At 40.2% G+C, this 16,457-nt stretch overlaps 1 protein-coding gene and 1 pseudogene across 2 annotated transcripts; both read left to right on the top strand.

Moving 5' to 3' along the window:
- Nucleotides 1–301: 301 nt before the first annotated feature.
- Nucleotides 302–11,502, top strand: REXO2 (RNA exonuclease 2). Of its 2 annotated transcripts, XM_017883140.1 has the most exons (7): nucleotides 302–586; nucleotides 1,564–1,647; nucleotides 5,413–5,490; nucleotides 6,098–6,209; nucleotides 7,507–7,615; nucleotides 9,046–9,099; nucleotides 11,064–11,502. In XM_017883140.1, the coding sequence occupies exons 1-7, from the start codon at nucleotides 440–442 to the stop codon at nucleotides 11,191–11,193; spliced, it is 714 nt and encodes a 237-aa protein (XP_017738629.1). In that variant the 5' UTR covers nucleotides 302–439; the 3' UTR covers nucleotides 11,194–11,502. The 2 variants fall into 2 exon arrangements, with proteins under 2 accessions (XP_017738629.1, XP_017738630.1); XM_017883141.1 differs by lacking the exon at nucleotides 9,046–9,099.
- A 2,316-nt stretch (nucleotides 11,503–13,818) lies between these two features.
- Nucleotides 13,819–15,385, top strand: LOC108536349 (nocturnin pseudogene; annotated as a pseudogene).
- Nucleotides 15,386–16,457: the final 1,072 nt, after the last annotated feature.

The following is a 16,457-nucleotide window of genomic DNA, read 5'->3' as shown; positions in this document are numbered from 1 at the left end:
AAAAAAAAAAAAAAAAAAAAAAAGAAAAGCAAAAAAAGGAAAGCGATACATGAAAAAAATACCATACATAGATAATCAGATCTTTTCCAACCAACCAAAGTAAGAGCTCTTTTTTAACTGCGCGGTTACAACTAACCAAAACTCAGGAAATCACTCCTGGAAGCAAACAAACTTAGCCGTGCAAAACAAGCGCGTCCAGTAACACCCGAAAAACACGTGGCGGGGGTGGGGCATCCGGTCGCAACCGCAGGTGAGACTCTAAGTTCCATCATTCCCTTCGGCAGCCAAGCCGGGCTGTTGAGGGCGAGCCTGCGCACCGCACGCTGGGACGTGTGGTTTCAGCTCGTGCGCCTCCCCACGGGTTTGCGACGTTTAGCGACTATTGCGCCTGCGCCAGCGCCGGCTGCGAGACTGGGGCCGTGGCTGCTGGTGCCGGGTGATGCTAGGCGGTTCCCTGGGCTCCAGGCTGTTGCGGGGTGTAGGTGGGAGTCGCGGACGGTTCGGGACGCGAGGTGTACGCGAAGGTGGCGCAGCCATGGCGGCAGGGGAGAGCATGGCTCAGCGGATGGTCTGGGTGGACCTGGAGGTGAGTGAGGTCGGCGGGGGCTTGGGGAAGGCGAGTGAGGCTTCGCGCGTGGGACCGAGGAGCCGAGCCTGTCCTGGGAGAGCGGCGGGGTTCTGGGTCTCAGGTGTGGCAGGTTAGCGCTGCCGGCCAGGGGCGGCGCGGGGCAAGTCCGGAGGCAGGAGTCCTGCGGGCGTCGGGCGCAGTGCTGGGCTGTAGGGCTTCTTTCCACAAGGGAGGAGTCCTCCGTGTGGCTTCCTCTCCTGCCCACCCCTCCACCCAGATGTGGACTTTTCCTAACGCCCTGGCGTCTCTGGGCTTGGGTCACTGGAGTGGGGGCGGGGGCAGCGGCTCTTCTTAGCTTCCCCCAACTAAATCCTTAAGGGACCCTAGGTTGTTAGAGTCAGACGGGACTCCGGAGATGACTCAGCCCTACCCCTCATTCCATAAGTGAGAACATTGAGGCCCACAGAAAGGATTCAACTCATTCAAGGTCGTGCTGTTAGTGAGAGTCTGAGTTGGGACCAGAACCCAATTCCTATCCCTTCAGGCTTTCCATGCCTGAAACAAGGGCTCCTCCCTCCGTTGAGCCTCAGTTTATATGAAGTGAGGATAATAACAGTAGTTTTTCCATTAGATTGTGAAGATCAAGTGGTGTAATTAATGTGAAAACTTTGTAAACTCTGCAGAGACGTGGTGGCGTTAGTTATCTAACTCTTCCAAAATTGAGTGATGTCAGCACTCAGTTTTACTTACTTTGCATCTGTCCCGGAGTAGAATCTCAGTGCTTGACAAATAGCAGGCCCTTGGTAAATGTTTGTTGAATAAACGAGGATTCGTGTTTAGTACCTTCAGTAGTTGGCCAAGGAGCATTCTTCTCTTCTGTTTCGGCTATGGGTTACAAGCTGACTATGTTTGAGGGAATTTCTGTTAAACAAACTTGGGTAAAAGAGGCCAGAATGATGGCTTTGTGTGTGTTATATATTTATTTTTAATTGCAGATGACAGGATTGGACATTGAGAAGGACCAGATTATTGAGATGGCCTGTCTGATAACTGACTCTGATCTCAACATTTTGGCTGAAGTACGTGATACCATGTAATACAGTCATACTTTTTAAAGGGCACTGGAGATATACCCATCATTTTTTCCAGCTTCTTTATTTAAAAAATAAGAAAGTTGAGGTCCATATGGATTAAGGTAATGTGCTAGGTCATGGTAGAGGTGGTACTAGAACCAAAGTAATCCATCTCACAGCCTAGTGAAAATTAATTAAAATTTAAATTTAAAATTAAGCATTATTTTTTAATTAACCATGCCAGAAATTTACAGAAACATAAATTCTGTCATTTACTGAGAGCTTACTGTATGCCAGGTACAGTTTCTAAGTGCTTTATATGTCTTTGTTCTTAGTCCTCACAGCAACTGTAAGTTAGGTATTGTTGTAATGCTCATTTGATAGATGAGGACACTTGAGCATAGAGATGTTGGGTAATTTGTCTGAGGCCCCAGTGGCTGTTTATTAGGGGAGCCAATAGTTTAACTCAGGCCGTCTCAGTAAGGTGCTCCTAGCAAGTAGGACAGCCAACTGTCCTCCCATCAGATGTGGTGACTCGTGCCAGTGTTTGCGTCTTTATATCATAACCTTGACTTTCACTTGACTCCATATTTACAATTCTGCCTTTTCAACTAGATCATGTGATATTCTAGATCTATATTAAGATTTTAGAATTTCTGTTAATGCACACCCATAAAGTATTCTCTTGTTAACAGACTGGGCATGATTAAGGTTTTTGCATGCTGCTTTCGACTGAAACATTTAGCAAAACAAATAAAACACACCTGCTGCATTTCACCCACTCATGAAACATTTAACAAGGATGTGACACCATCTGGTAGGGGGTGAAATCCCTGACCCTGGATAATTCTGTTTTAGACTGTCAGCAGTATTCAGAGCCAGAAACTCCAGAATAGGAACAAAGTAGGGATGTTTGTGGAAAAGAGAGTCTTGTTAAAATAAGTTCCTAGAGGGTAGCATTGATACATTACTGGCACTGAATAAATTTCGTAAATCTGCAGTTAACACTTTCATTTGATTTGCTGTGTAGGTAAAAGAGGTGAGGACATATTTCTAGATGAATGACTGCGTTTGTGGAGAACCAGGCTTATCCTCCCCACATATCAGCTGTAGGAGAATCATGAGACTTCGTATTTCTCATCATAACAACTTTTTTTAACTTTGTATAAATAAAGCCCTGAGTTTTAGATTTGGTTGTTTTTTTCTGTTACTTGGGATTTACTGGAGATGAATAGTGAAGAGAAGTGTCTTTATTTTACCATCCTAACTTACCCTTGGCTGAAGAAGAGTGTTTCCTTTAGACTGTTGATATTATGTGAAATACTGACAGTTTAATGGACCGGTAGGTTGATATGTACCCTGGAGGAAATTTGGGTATGTATTCACACAGCTGCAGATGAATGCAGCATTTGTAAATGGACTAAGTCAGATGAGGATAAAGATGTTTAAAAAAAAAAAAAGCTTAGGGGCTATCAGTTCTGCAGTATGTTTTATTCTTTTATAAGAGTCTGAGAAAGATGTTTTATGTTGGTAGAAGAGCAGGCATCCTACTCTGAAAATTTTTCTGTAGCTGTGGTCCCTTGGCTTGCTAAATTGGGATCTAGAATAGGTATCTAGCATTAGATCTGTGGTGGTTTGATTTTTCCATCATTGTTAGTATTTTTTTTAATAGTATGAGTATTATTTTTTCGTGACTATCATAAAACGTACGTTATCCAAGCAAAATTTTTTGTTTCTCCGCAGAGATTGCCAACACCAGTTTTCTTGTTTGGCTAAACCTCCTTTTTAGTAGTAGGATGTCAGGCGTATTTTAATTAAATTCTAGCCATTTCTTTCAGTGATTGCAAACTGTTTTTACCACCTTAGTAGTAATAATACCTTGGATTTATAGAATACTTTTCTACCAGAGAGTTCAAAGAGCTCATATCTATAATTTCTTTTATCCTGTTAACATTTCTACGAGGGAAGGGATGCAGTTTATTATTATCACTGTCTTACAGAGGGAGAAGCTAAGGTGACTTGCTTTAATGCCGCAGCTGCTGTTTTAAATAAGTCCTACTGCCAGGACTTATCTGAGAGACTCACACTTGGATGTGAGACTCACACTATGAAATGGAGCTGAGAATTTGAGGACCACTTTGTGTGTGTGTGTGTGTTTCAGATATCAACAATTGCCTCTTTAAATTTTTTAAAATATAAAAATACTGTTAAGCAGTGTAACTATCCAAAGTGTATGTATAGTAAACTATTGGATTTTTGTCCTGTTCTCTTGCCCCATCTTACTCCAAGTTTATGTATTGTCTTGATATTTTGTATGCTTATATAAATGCGTGTTTTTTTTTAAACAACTGTAAATGAAATCATATGTATGCATATATGGTTCTGCAATTACTTTTTTCACCTGCAATATAGATACTTTTTTTTTTTTTTTGAGATGGAGTCTCGCTCTGTCACCCAGGCTGGAGTGCAGTGGCGCGATCTCGGCTCACTGCAAGTTCTGCCTCCCGGGCTCACGCCAGTCTCCTGCCTCAGCCTCCGGAGTAGCTGGGACTACAGGCGCCCGCCACCACGCCCGGCTAATTTTTTATATTTTTAGTAGAGTTGGGGTTTCACTGTGGTAGCCAAGATGGTCTCGATCTCTGACCTTGTGATTCGCCCGCCTTGGCCTCCCATAGTGCTGGGATTACAGGTGTGAGCCACCGTGCCCGGCCTTTTTTTTTTTCTTTTTTTTGAAGAGATAGTGTCTCACCCTGTCACCCAGGCTGGAGTGCAGTGGCATGATCATAGCTCACTGTAACCCTGAACTCCTGAGTTCAAGTGATCTTCCTGCCTCAGCTTCCTGAGAAGCTAGGACCGTAGGGGTGTGCCACCATGCCCAGCTAATTTTTTTTTTTTTTAATTTTGTGGAAATGAGGTCTTGGTATGTTGCCTGGACTGGTCTTGAACTACTGGCCTCAAGTGATCCTCCCACCTCAGCCTCCCAGAGTGCTGGGATTATTACCATGCCTGGCCTAGACACTTTTCAAAATGAACTCATAATCAAGGGTTGACAGACTTTTCTGGAAAGGGCAGGATATTATATAGTTTAGGCTTTGAGTACAGTCATATGTTCTCATCATATATATATATATTTTAACAATCTTTTACAAATGTAAAAATCATTCTTAGCTTTTTAGCTATTAAAAAATAGCTGAGGCCGGGTGTGTTGGCTCACACCTTTAATCCCAGCACTTTGGGAGGCCGAGGCAGGCAGATCACGAGGTCAGGAGATCGAGACCATCCTGGCTAACACGGTGAAACCCTGTCTCTACTAAAAATACAATAAATTAGCTGGGCGTAGTGGCGGGCGCCTGTAGTCCCAGCTACTCGGGAGGCTGAGGCGGGAGAATGGCGTAAACCCGGGAGGCAGAGCTTGCAGTGAGCTGAGATCGCGCCACTGCACTCCAGCGCCTGGGCGACAGAGCGAGACTCCGTCTCAAAAAAAAAAATAAAAAAATAGCTGAAGCATGGGGACATAGTTTGCTGACCCTTGATAGATATCTGTGTCATCTATTTGTAGGCGTTTGAGTTTTCAGTTGTGTATGTGTGTACGTGTGTTCTATTTTGCCTTAACAAACAGTGCTGGAATGAAGGAGGAACACTTTTAAAGTATCCTTATCTCTTACTTTCTCTGATATGTATATTTAGTCCTTAAAACAGCTTAAACGTTCCCTCTGAAAGTAAGGTTATTCCTGTTGGTTCTTGGTGACTGATGGCGTTTCCCATCCACAGGGTCCTAACCTGATTATAAAACAACCAGATGAGTTGCTGGACAGCATGTCAGATTGGTGTAAGGAGCATCATGGGAAGGTAACATTACCAAATAACAGGATTGCTGCTTTGGGGATCAGTAACAAGCTTTTTGCTCACACACCTGAATCCGCTACCATTGTTGGATGGTATTTTAAAAAGGCTTAGAGAAGATTGCTTGGCAAGCCTGGGAAACTGCTTGCTTGTTTACTTTTCATCTTCGGGACCTCTCGAGATCATCTTCTCCTGAATGTCCTCTTTTTTTTCTCTCCTACATTCAGTCTGTCGCGAACGCATTGCGGATTGTCAAGTATTACTCAAGTCAGTCTTTTGGATAAGGTTAGACATCAACTTTCAGAGAAGGGGGATTGCTGCTCTCCTGTTAATAGTTGTTTCTTCCCAGAGGTTAATATCCTTGGACTTTGAACACCATCTTTTTTGACTGTGGAAATGCTATTAACAGTCAGGATCATAACTAAGTTGGCTTGGATTCTTTAAGAAAAAAAATGGTGCAAAGATGGCAGTTGCAATTTGAACTTGAGCTCTGAAAATGGTCTATTTGTAGTTATATTTGCCCATTTTAAAAGTGAAGTTTCATTTTTGGATGCCTTCGAAAACTGACTTCACATGTGTTTTTGGGGGTGGGGCTGGGGATTCTCTCTTGCAGTCTGGCCTTACCAAGGCAGTGAAGGAGAGTACAATTACATTGCAGCAGGCAGAGTATGAATTTCTGTCCTTTGTACGACAGCAGACTCCTCCAGGGCTCTGTCCACTTGCAGGTAAAATCCAATCCTATGTATATCTTATAGTCTTCCATATGTAGTGGTTGGTTCAAGAGACTGCAGTTCCAGAAAGACCAGCCGAGCCCATCCATGTCTTCCATTTACCCTGCTTTGGGTTACACATCTTACTTTTCTGTTCAAGTTTCTTTGTGTAGTTTATAGCACGAGTATTGGGAAAATGCCCTGAAACCTGACATGAAATCTTAATAAAATTTCCCACATGTTTTATGATGGAAAATTTCACATGCACAGAGGAGTGGATTTTGTAATTGTTAACCTTGTGCCTTGTTTGTTTTACCTGTATTTTGTTCGACATTTTAAAGGAAATTGCAGGCATCAGGACACTTCATTCCTAAATACGTCATCAAACATCTCCCAAGAGTAAAGACATTTTCTTATGTAATACAGTGTCATTGAATTGAAGATAATTAAACATTATTCAGTATCATATATCTGCTCCACATTAGACGTTCCCCAGAATACTTGTTTTTGAACCAGGATTCAGTCAAGGTTCATGCATTTCGTTTAGTTGTATTTCTTTAGTCTCTTAATGTAAAACTTTCCACCTATTATTTTTCCCCTATGACACTGACTTTCTAAAGAGACTAGGCCTCTTCTCCCAGTATTTTTAAAGGGGTGACATTGCCAGAGGGAAGTTAATGTTTCTCTGAAGGTATATGTGCCTTTGTACATGTAAGTTGATGTGGTAACTAATACTGTTCTTAAACATTTATAAAAATAAGTTTTGGCATTAAGTACTAGAGCATATATTGTGTAAATGTTTCCCCCAGCCAATGTGGCTGGTATGTGTTTTAAAGGTCTCAATTAAAATTTAGTGTTTTAGTTACTTTTGGAAACATGAATATTCATATGATTTATTTAAAGGCTTGGATTGTAAATAAAGGTTTATCTACCTATGTGATTCAGTTAAATTGTTAGGGTTAGTGGTGTGAATTTTGTGACACTGGGAGAAAGTTTGCATATCTGGTATGACCTTAAAAAGTAACAAATAGATTTGTGCATTACATCAAGCATGTGGAATGATAGATTCGTCCTTCTGTTCATGAGAGGTCATTTACAAATTTATAATAAGCTAAACTGACTAAGTACTTGCAAATCTGTACTTGTAAGCTAATCACATTTACCCAAACCTGATTTAGAAATACAAAGGTGCTTTTAGGAATTGTTTGAAGTTTAAAAAATCATCTCCATTTCAAATACGTTTTATGAATTTTGATATCCTGTTGTATACTACTAGAAACATAGAGATGCAGTATGCTTCGTGTCTTTCTAGGAAATTCAGTTCATGAAGATAAGAAGTTTCTTGACAAATACATGCCCCAGTTCATGAAACATCTTCATTATAGAATAATTGATGTGAGCACTGTTAAAGAACTGTGCAGGTAAGGGCTATATTTAGGATCCATTAAATTACCTCATTTAGCATGTTTTAATTGAGAACTTGTGAAAAGTAATTGGATAGAGCTATAGAACTAAGGCTGCCAAGTGGGTTCATATCTTCCTCATCCCATTCTTGCTTGTATAGGACCTTAACTTATCCTGGACTGGTGAGATTTGGGAGAAACAATTATCAGACATGTTCCCAGTAAATAAGCCAATGCCTGGCACAAAATAAGTGCTCAATAAATTTTCTGGATTAATTAATATTATATGGAAGTCTTCTGACTGGGAACATATAGATGAAAAGCTCTTAAGTACTTTAGAAAGTAGTGGATTGACATATGTGTAAAAAACACACCCTAAAAATATACTCTCTCATGACTCCTGTAGTGAAAATGTGCATATGGACTACTGAGGTCACAAGGGAAGCAGCATCTAACTGTGCTGGAGCAAGAGGAATGGGGAGTCAGAGAAACCTTTACGTAGGAAGGAAATCGCTTTGAAACTGAGATTTAAAGAAGAGTGGAAGTCTTCCAGGCATTTTATTGAGGAGGGAGCATTCAGAGAGAGCAGACAGAAGTATAAGAATGTGAGGGAGCAGGAAGCTAAGGGAAAATGTATTAAATGAATCACAAACCATTAATGCTGGAGTGCAAAGCATGAGGTTGGAGAAGGTGGGAGGTGGGTCTAGAGCCTTAAGGGCTTGCATGCCATGCCAGTGAAGTTCACTATGATCTTGCAAGGAATGGGGTTCCTTTGAGAAAGTATAGGTAGAAGAGTGAGTGATATGATCGTTCTGATTCGAAGGTGGCAAGAAAAGTGATAGAGAGATAGAAAGGAGCCTTTTCCGCCATCTTGGAGAGAAGAATGAACTGGAGAAAGGGCAGAGCATGGAAACGAGGGGCTTGTATGATAAAAATGTGAGAGGGTCAGTTGACAGACACTCAGTGTTCAAATGAGGTGGTGTGAAAAGGAAGAGGTGTAATGTGATTCTGATGTTTCTAGTGTGAGCAGCTTTGGTGGATGATGGCAGTGTTCAAATAAAAAGAAGAAGAGAAGAGGAAGAGTATGGTGGATGGGGCGGGGAGGTGCTGAGGATGATGGGTGTGGTTTGATATATGTTGAATTAGAAGTGTCTGGTAGATTTTTAGATGCAAGTATCTAGTGGGCAGTTGCATATCCATGACAGAAACTCTAGGGAAGGCTGGGCTGGATTTCCAGATTTAGCAATCTTACACACTGATGAGCTTGCTCATAGAAAATATATAGAAGAAAGAGAGGAGAGGGTGGAAGATAGAGGCCCTGGCAAAGAAGCAACTTGAGAATCATGACTCAAATGCCATTTTCAATGGTAATGGATTACTTGAAGGAGGTAATTGTTCAGTGTATTTGAGACAGCTTCCTTTGAGAGTTCCATTTCTGCTGTGTATAGACGCTGGTATCCAGAAGAATATGAATTTGCACCAAAGAAGGCTGCTTCTCATAGGTAAGTTTGAGTTCTACCAAGCACTTTCCAGTCTGACACACACTTAACTCCCAAATTCCTGACTGCTTGAAATAATGTCCCTTAACTCTTTTTTCTTGGGGAAAAGATAAAGTTCGACTATCATAAACATAACGTTCTCTTACTGTTAGGAATTCTGGTCAGGATTCCAGTGTTCCATTCTGAGAGGGTTCTATAGCCTTTATTGCTGTTTTAAAACTCTTAGATAGCTTGGTTTATAGGCATGATGAAACCATCTGTAGTCTTTCTAGTAATGAACCGTGCTAACTTTCTTCCCACAGAGGATATGGACTGGCAGCCTTTTGAAATCAGAACACTTTATGTGCAATCGTATAATATAGTTGCCTACTTTGACACTTGTTAGAGTTTTTCTGATTGTTTCTCTTACGCCTGTAGCCTTAGGTACAAGTCGACAAGGAGTTTAAAGATCCTATATATTCATGTGTCCTGTACTGGTCTTTTCTTTTTGATTTTGTGGTCTTTCAGGAGAAACATGAAACCTGATGGAAGGTTTAGCAGCTGGCTTCTAAGGGTAGCATTTGTTAAACCATTCACTGAGCCTCTACGACGTACCTTGCACAGTTCTAGGCAAACAGAGAAAGACCAATCCCTAAAAAGTCGGGCATTCTCATGTTATTTTATTGAGTGTATGTAGACTGTAGCACAGTCATACAGGTCTAGAATACCTCATCTGAAACAACTGGGGTGTGTCTTGGATTTCAGAATTTTTCAGATTTTAGAAAGGTAACACTATGTCTGTATTGCTTATTATCTTGTAGCATCCCTAACAAGGTTTGAGAAGCAGCCCGTAATAAAACACATAGATATTTCTGTAGTGAAACATGTGTATATTCACACCAAATGGCATAACTAATGATGCCTGTCAATAGCCTCACGTTAAGATTGCTCAGGTTTTGCTACATAATAGGTTATGAAAGTACTGTGGGTTTTCAGGTATGTTTTGGGTTTCAGTTTTGTGGATAAGAGATTGTGTACCATTATTTAGCCAGAGGCTATAATTTTGGCAGCTTCAGCTCTGACATATATCCAAGACCTGGGAAGAAAGCAGATGGTTGCCTTAGCCACACAAATAACTGTCATAAAACTCTTGCACTAAAATTTGTGCCGGGTATTCTCTAGAAGTGGCCCTTGGCCCATCATTCAGAGCTTATTGATTTACTTGCACACTGTTCTAATAATCTTGGTTACCTGATTTCTCAGACCGCAACAGATGGGAAACAACATATTGGAAGAAAAGAAAGGCTCTTAGATGGAGGCAGGCTGCCACTGATTATAGCACAAATCACCATGAGAGAGGAGGTAGATCCTCTGGTATGGTTAGGTACTGTTTGATAATTGATGTTTATTATGATGACTGAGTGACGACTTCTGTTCAAGTATGTCAGTCTGTTTTGTTCAGGGGCCTCATTAAGTATTGCGCAGTGTTTCTCAAACTGTGTTCCATGAGCTGTTTATAAGTATTCTGCAAATGTGGTCGATTAAGTTTTAGAAATACTAAAATGTATTTATTTTCGAAAATTAATAAATATATTAGAAATATAGGACAGCTTCCTTTTGGGAGTTCATAATACAAATTAGTATATGAAATGCTTTCTAACTTTTACTTCAGTAAAAGTTTAATCTAGTTTTCCTAAACTTATTTGACCCTGGAATTATTTTTTCTCCCGGTGGAAGATGTCACCATCTTATGGAACAATTTGGGAAAGTTTAATCTTTTATATTTTACCAATTTTTTTGTCAAAAGTTTATACAAAACATTTAAAGAAAATTGCTTTTCTGAAATGTTCTACTTTTGATGATGCTAGATAGTGACATGTATAGTAGCACCCATTGTTCTTAAGTCATTTTGTAACAGTTGTACTTTTAAAATGATTTTCATGTCCTGTTTTTGGACAGTTGATTCAGTGTGGTGTGTTTGCTTACAGGGCACTTGACGACATTAGCGAAAGCATCAAAGAACTTCAGTTTTACCGAAATAACATCTTCAAGAAAAAAATAGATGAAAAGAAGAGGAAAATTATAGAAAATGGGGAAAATGAGAAGACCGTGAGTTGATGCCAGTTATCATGCTGCCACTACATAGTTATCTGGAGGCAACTTCTGGTGGTTTTTTTTTTCTCACGCTGATGGCTTGGCAGAGCACCTTCGGTTAACTTGCATCTCCAGATTGATTACTCAAGCAGACAGCACACGAAATACTATTTTTCTCCTAATATGCTGTTTCCATTATGACACAGCAGCTCCTTTGTAAGTACCAGGTCATGTCCATCCCTTGGTACATATATGCATTTGCTTTTAAATCATTTCTTTTGTTTAAATAAATAAATAAATAAGTAAATAAAGCTAGTTCTATTGAAATGCAAACCTTTTTGTACCATGTATTCTTTAGTAGTTTAATCACTGGGAGAAGATGGCTTTTCTTTTGAAGTGATATGGCTAATGTTTAAACTCTTGTAATGCAATTAGGAATGGGTTAATAAGTTCAGGTCAAACAGGAAGTGAACATGTTTTGCTTTAGAATAACCATGGATAAGTTTAAAGAAGCAGATTTGGGCTCATTGTTAGAGTTATTGAATTAACAGCACTGGACTAGGCCACTCTGCTACATTCAGGGAATTCAATTCAGACGGATTCTATAACTAAGGTTTATTGCGAGTAATAATGAGGGCTTATTTATATGCACAGCAGTGACTGCTTGGTTTACAGAATATAAATAGCTTGCTGCTCTAGTTCTATTGGTCAGTAAGTAGCTGAGAAGGGATTTCATTTGGAACATACTAACTCCTAAGTTTACATATTCTAGACCACAGTACTAAAGGTGATTTCCTAGCCAGAATGTGCAATAGAATCATCTGTAGAACACATCTCATTGCTTTGTGCACCTCATTCTGACAAATGCCCCTTGAAGACAAATCAAAATTGGGAAAGACCCACAGGTTTCTTTCCTTTCCTTGAGAACCACTAGGTGAGAAGACTTCTGTGGTGATGTCAAATTACATGTCTATTCTATTACAGATACGAACATAGTAGCGCGATCCTGATGTGTGATAGTTACAGAGAGATCACTAGCTAGTAGATCAGAATAACCCCATAATATTTTCATTTGAGTAACGTTTTAACATGTACTAAGTTGCGTTACCTATACTACAGCTGTATCAGTGGAGAGAGGGATTGTAGTGTAACTGTTTCCAAAGGAGTGAATTAAGACTGAAATTCATGAGTCTACTAAGAATGAATTTATGAAAACATAAGTCTGCTGATCTTTCTGACCACTTCTTTCTGGAATGGCATGGGTTTTAGCTCATGCAGTAACTTCAGTGTCTTGGAAGGCAGGATTGGGTAGGACAGTTGACCCTTGGACAACACAGGTTTGAACTGCAGAGATCTACTTACATGCGGATTTTCTTCTGCTTCTGCCACTCCTGGGACACAAGACCAACCCCTCCCCTTTCTCCTTCTCAGCCCACTAATGTAAAGATGATGAGGATGAAAACCTTTATGATGATCCACTTCCGCTTAATGAATAGTCAATTTATTTTCTCTTAAGATTTGCTTAACATTTTCTTTTCTGAGAGCTTACTTTACTGTAAGAATATAATATACATATTGTTCCTGATGTTTGCGTAAAAAATGTAATATCACATATAACATACAAAATCTATGTTAATTGACTGTTTATATTATCAGTAAGGCTTCCGGTCAGTAGTAGGCTATTAGTAGTTAAGTTTTGTGGGAGTCAAAAATTATACACAGATTTTTGACTGCACGAGGCTTTGGCACCCCTAACCCCCATGTTGTTCAAGGGTCAACTGTAGTTAAGAACAGGGCTCTTGAGTCAAACTCTTAATTCAAGTTCAGGCTCCTGAGATACTGAGTGACTTTGGCAAGTTGCTTTTCTAAGTCTCAGTTTCCATATCTGTAAAATGAGGTTCATAACGTTACTTAATGAATTGTTAGAATTAATTTAAATGCTATTCATACAGTTCTGAGCTCAGCACAGTGAGCATCCTGTAATGATAGCTAATGAATATTGATAATAAAGGGTACTGTGATTAGTTATGAGGCTGGAGGCGTTATCTTAAATCAGCGTTCACTTAATGCCTATGACTGCCTACATCGTGCCGAGGACTGTTGTAAACGTCACCAATAGTATGACCTTGACTTGGTTTAGTGTTTCCAACTAAAACTTGGCAAAAGGGTCTTTGCCCCAACTTGGCTTTCAGGAATGTTAACTTTGAATGCAATGATAGATAAGAAAACAGTGGGCTTAAGAAAGGTTCATAGGAACCAGATACTGCTATTAATGCCTCAAGGTTTCTTCCGCACAACTGGCTGGTTTATTCACCAGTTTAACTGTTCAAGGCAGTTTAAAAATTTTCAACTCCTGCTGTTCATTTTAAATCTTACATGAACAGGCACCTTACTGCTTCAATGCCATCTGCTGTATCTTAATTGTGTAGCTAATTCTATTGTCCTTTAATGGAGCTTGTGTTGAATTTTAATAAAATAAATGGCAGCCTGTGAGTTAAACAAAACCAGTCTAGTGCAGGTATATATGAAGACATGCTGATTCAGTGATTAGTTCATTATTTTTAAGTTAAGTTTAAATTTGTAGTGCTGTAGTGCTGGTATTTAGGATTTCACAGGGGATTCCTGAAGCTATGAAGTAATTTCTGTGAAATGAACTGCAGTGCGAATTGGTTTAAATATAACTACAGCTTGAAAAATGGTAAGTATATTTGCTTAGTAGAGCTTGCCATTCTAGTGCTCTTGGGGGGCCTCTCATTTGGTGGTTCTGTGCGGTAATTGTCCTGCAAGCTATGTTCTTAGGATGGTCCAGGTGTATTTCCCCTCTATTAAACTCAAGGTGAATGAATCGGTACAGATGCATTTTGACTTACAATGGGGTTACATCCCAACAAACCCATTGTAAGTTGAAATTATTAAGTAAAAAATGCATTTAATACATTTAGCCTACCAAACATGTTAGCCTAGCCTACCTTAAATGTGCTCAGATCACTTACATTAGCCTATAGTTGGGCAAAATCATCTAACAGAAAACCTATTTTATAATAAAGTGTTGAGTATATCATGTAACTTAATACTGTAGAGAAGGTGAAAAGCAGAATGGTTGTATGGGTAGTCGAAGTACGATTGAAATAATATGAGCAGACTCTAGTGCTCTTGCCAAGACACTGAGCAGCAGTACTGCCTCCTGCACCCAGAGTGTTTGGTATTACCTGACCTAGAACATCTGGAGCCCATAGATCCTAAAGAGCTTTTTGAGGAATGCAGGGCTGTCCCGGATACTTAACCTCCTTGGTTCCAGAGAGATTTTGTGGATCTGGGGACAGACTGCTCCAGTAACTACCTACCTATTAGGGTCATGCAATGCAACAACTTCGTCCAAGCTCTTGGAAAGACAACGACAACTTTGTACAATGTTGGAAACACTCAAGTGAAAAGAAAGGAAGCATCTCATGCTAGAAGAAATCCTATTCTACCAGCCTGGTATATTGTGCCTCCAAGAGGTAGGTAGAACAGTATTTTGACACCTTCCAACCACTCCTCAGGAGGCTGGGCTATCAAGGCACATTTTTTTTTTCCTCAAGCCCTGGTCATCTTGTCTAGGTATAGAACAAAAAACAATGGACCAGACAGCTGTGCCTAATTTTTCCTCCAAAACCAAATCAAGCTAGTGAACACTGCCAATATTAGGCTGATGGCCATGACATTGAAAACCAATCAGGTGGCCATTGCACAGTTCCTAGAGTGCAAGGAGTCAGACCAACTGCATCGGTGTCACCTGTGTGAAAGCACGCATTGTCTGGGAGTGATTTTGATCAGCTCAAGGCTGTGACCTTCTTCAGAACTTGCCAAACGTCACTCAAGGGCCAAGATTCCCCTTGTTGTTTGAGGGGACTTCAATGCAGAACCAACACAAGAGGCCTAGAAACACTTCGCTTCCTCCAGCCTCAACCTGAACAGTGCCTACAAGCCCCTGAGTGCTGGTGGGCAGCCAGAACCCCCATATACTACCTGGAAGATCTGGACCCCAGGGGAGGGCAGGCACACCCTGGAATACATCTGGTATTCTAAACATGCTCTAAATGTAAGGTCGGCTCTTGATCTGCCCATCGAAGAACAGATTGGACCCAACTGGCTACCATCCTTCAATTATCCTTCAGATCACCGGTCTCTGGTGTGTGACTTCAGCTTTAATGAGGAATCTGATGGACTTCTATAAATACTTGTTTTTGTCTTTTTAATCACAAGAGTCTTAACTAGATATGTTTCAGGAAACTGAAATAGGATAAGAAGTTGCCTAAGGAAGGAGGGAAACACGGGAAGCTTCTGTCATTTCATTTTTTATATTTCCAGCATGCCCTTGGGAAAGGATCCCATTAGTTCACAAATCTATAGCCAAAAGGTTTTTGCTTTTGCACTCCAGTTTTGGTTTGTATTGTTTTATTTTCCTTAACATTACATTTTGATTGTTTAAGGGCATTAAATTGGCTTGTTTTAGCTGGGCACAGTGGCTCAGGCCTGTAATTCCAGCACTGTGAGAAGCTGAGGCGGGAGGACTGCTTGAGGCCAGGAGTTTTAGACCAGCCTGGGCAACATAGCAAGAGCTTGTCTCTATTTCTTAAATACGTAACTAAATAATTAAGGAAAAAATGGCTAATTTTGAAGCTTTTTCTGTTTGAGGATGCTATAAAAACTCAGAATTGCTTGAATCCTCTGTAATTAAGAATAAGTATGTAGGAGCAATTTCTCTAGACAGCATGTTAAGGTATTTGTGAGTTAAATGTCAACAAGGCCAGGTGTGATGCCTCACGCCTGTAATCCCAGCATTTTGGGAGGCCAAGGTGGGAAGATCACAAGATGAAGAGATTGAGACTATCCTGGCCAAAATGGTGAAACCCTGTCTCCATTAAAAATACAAGAAATTACCTGGTGCACGCCTGTAGTCCCAGCTCCTCCGAGGCTGAGGCAGGAGAATCACTTGAACCTGGAAGGTGGAGGTTGTAGTGAGCCGAGATCGCACCACTGCACTCCAGCCTGGTGACAGAGTGAGACTCTGTCTCAAAAAAAAAAAAAAAAAAAAAAGTGAACAAGATATGCATGGAGATATTTTTTTAAAATTTCACATAAGTAACAAATTATAGCATTATGAACATTTTAGAACCATGCAAGACACAAATTATAGAGGAAGTAATTTATGGTAATTTTCTTAAAGCTTTAAAATATTTTCATTTGGGCTTTAATAAGATGTGTACAAAAGAACTATTTAGCCTGGAGGGGATTTTGTTTGTTAT

Source organism: Rhinopithecus bieti, unplaced genomic scaffold (assembly GCF_001698545.2).
Source record: "Rhinopithecus bieti isolate Rb0 unplaced genomic scaffold, ASM169854v2 scaffold_11964, whole genome shotgun sequence".
Classification (NCBI taxonomy): Eukaryota; Metazoa; Chordata; class Mammalia; order Primates; family Cercopithecidae; genus Rhinopithecus; species Rhinopithecus bieti.
The sequence above is the reverse complement of the archived record's forward strand: the minus strand, read 5'-3'. Positions and strand labels throughout refer to the sequence as shown.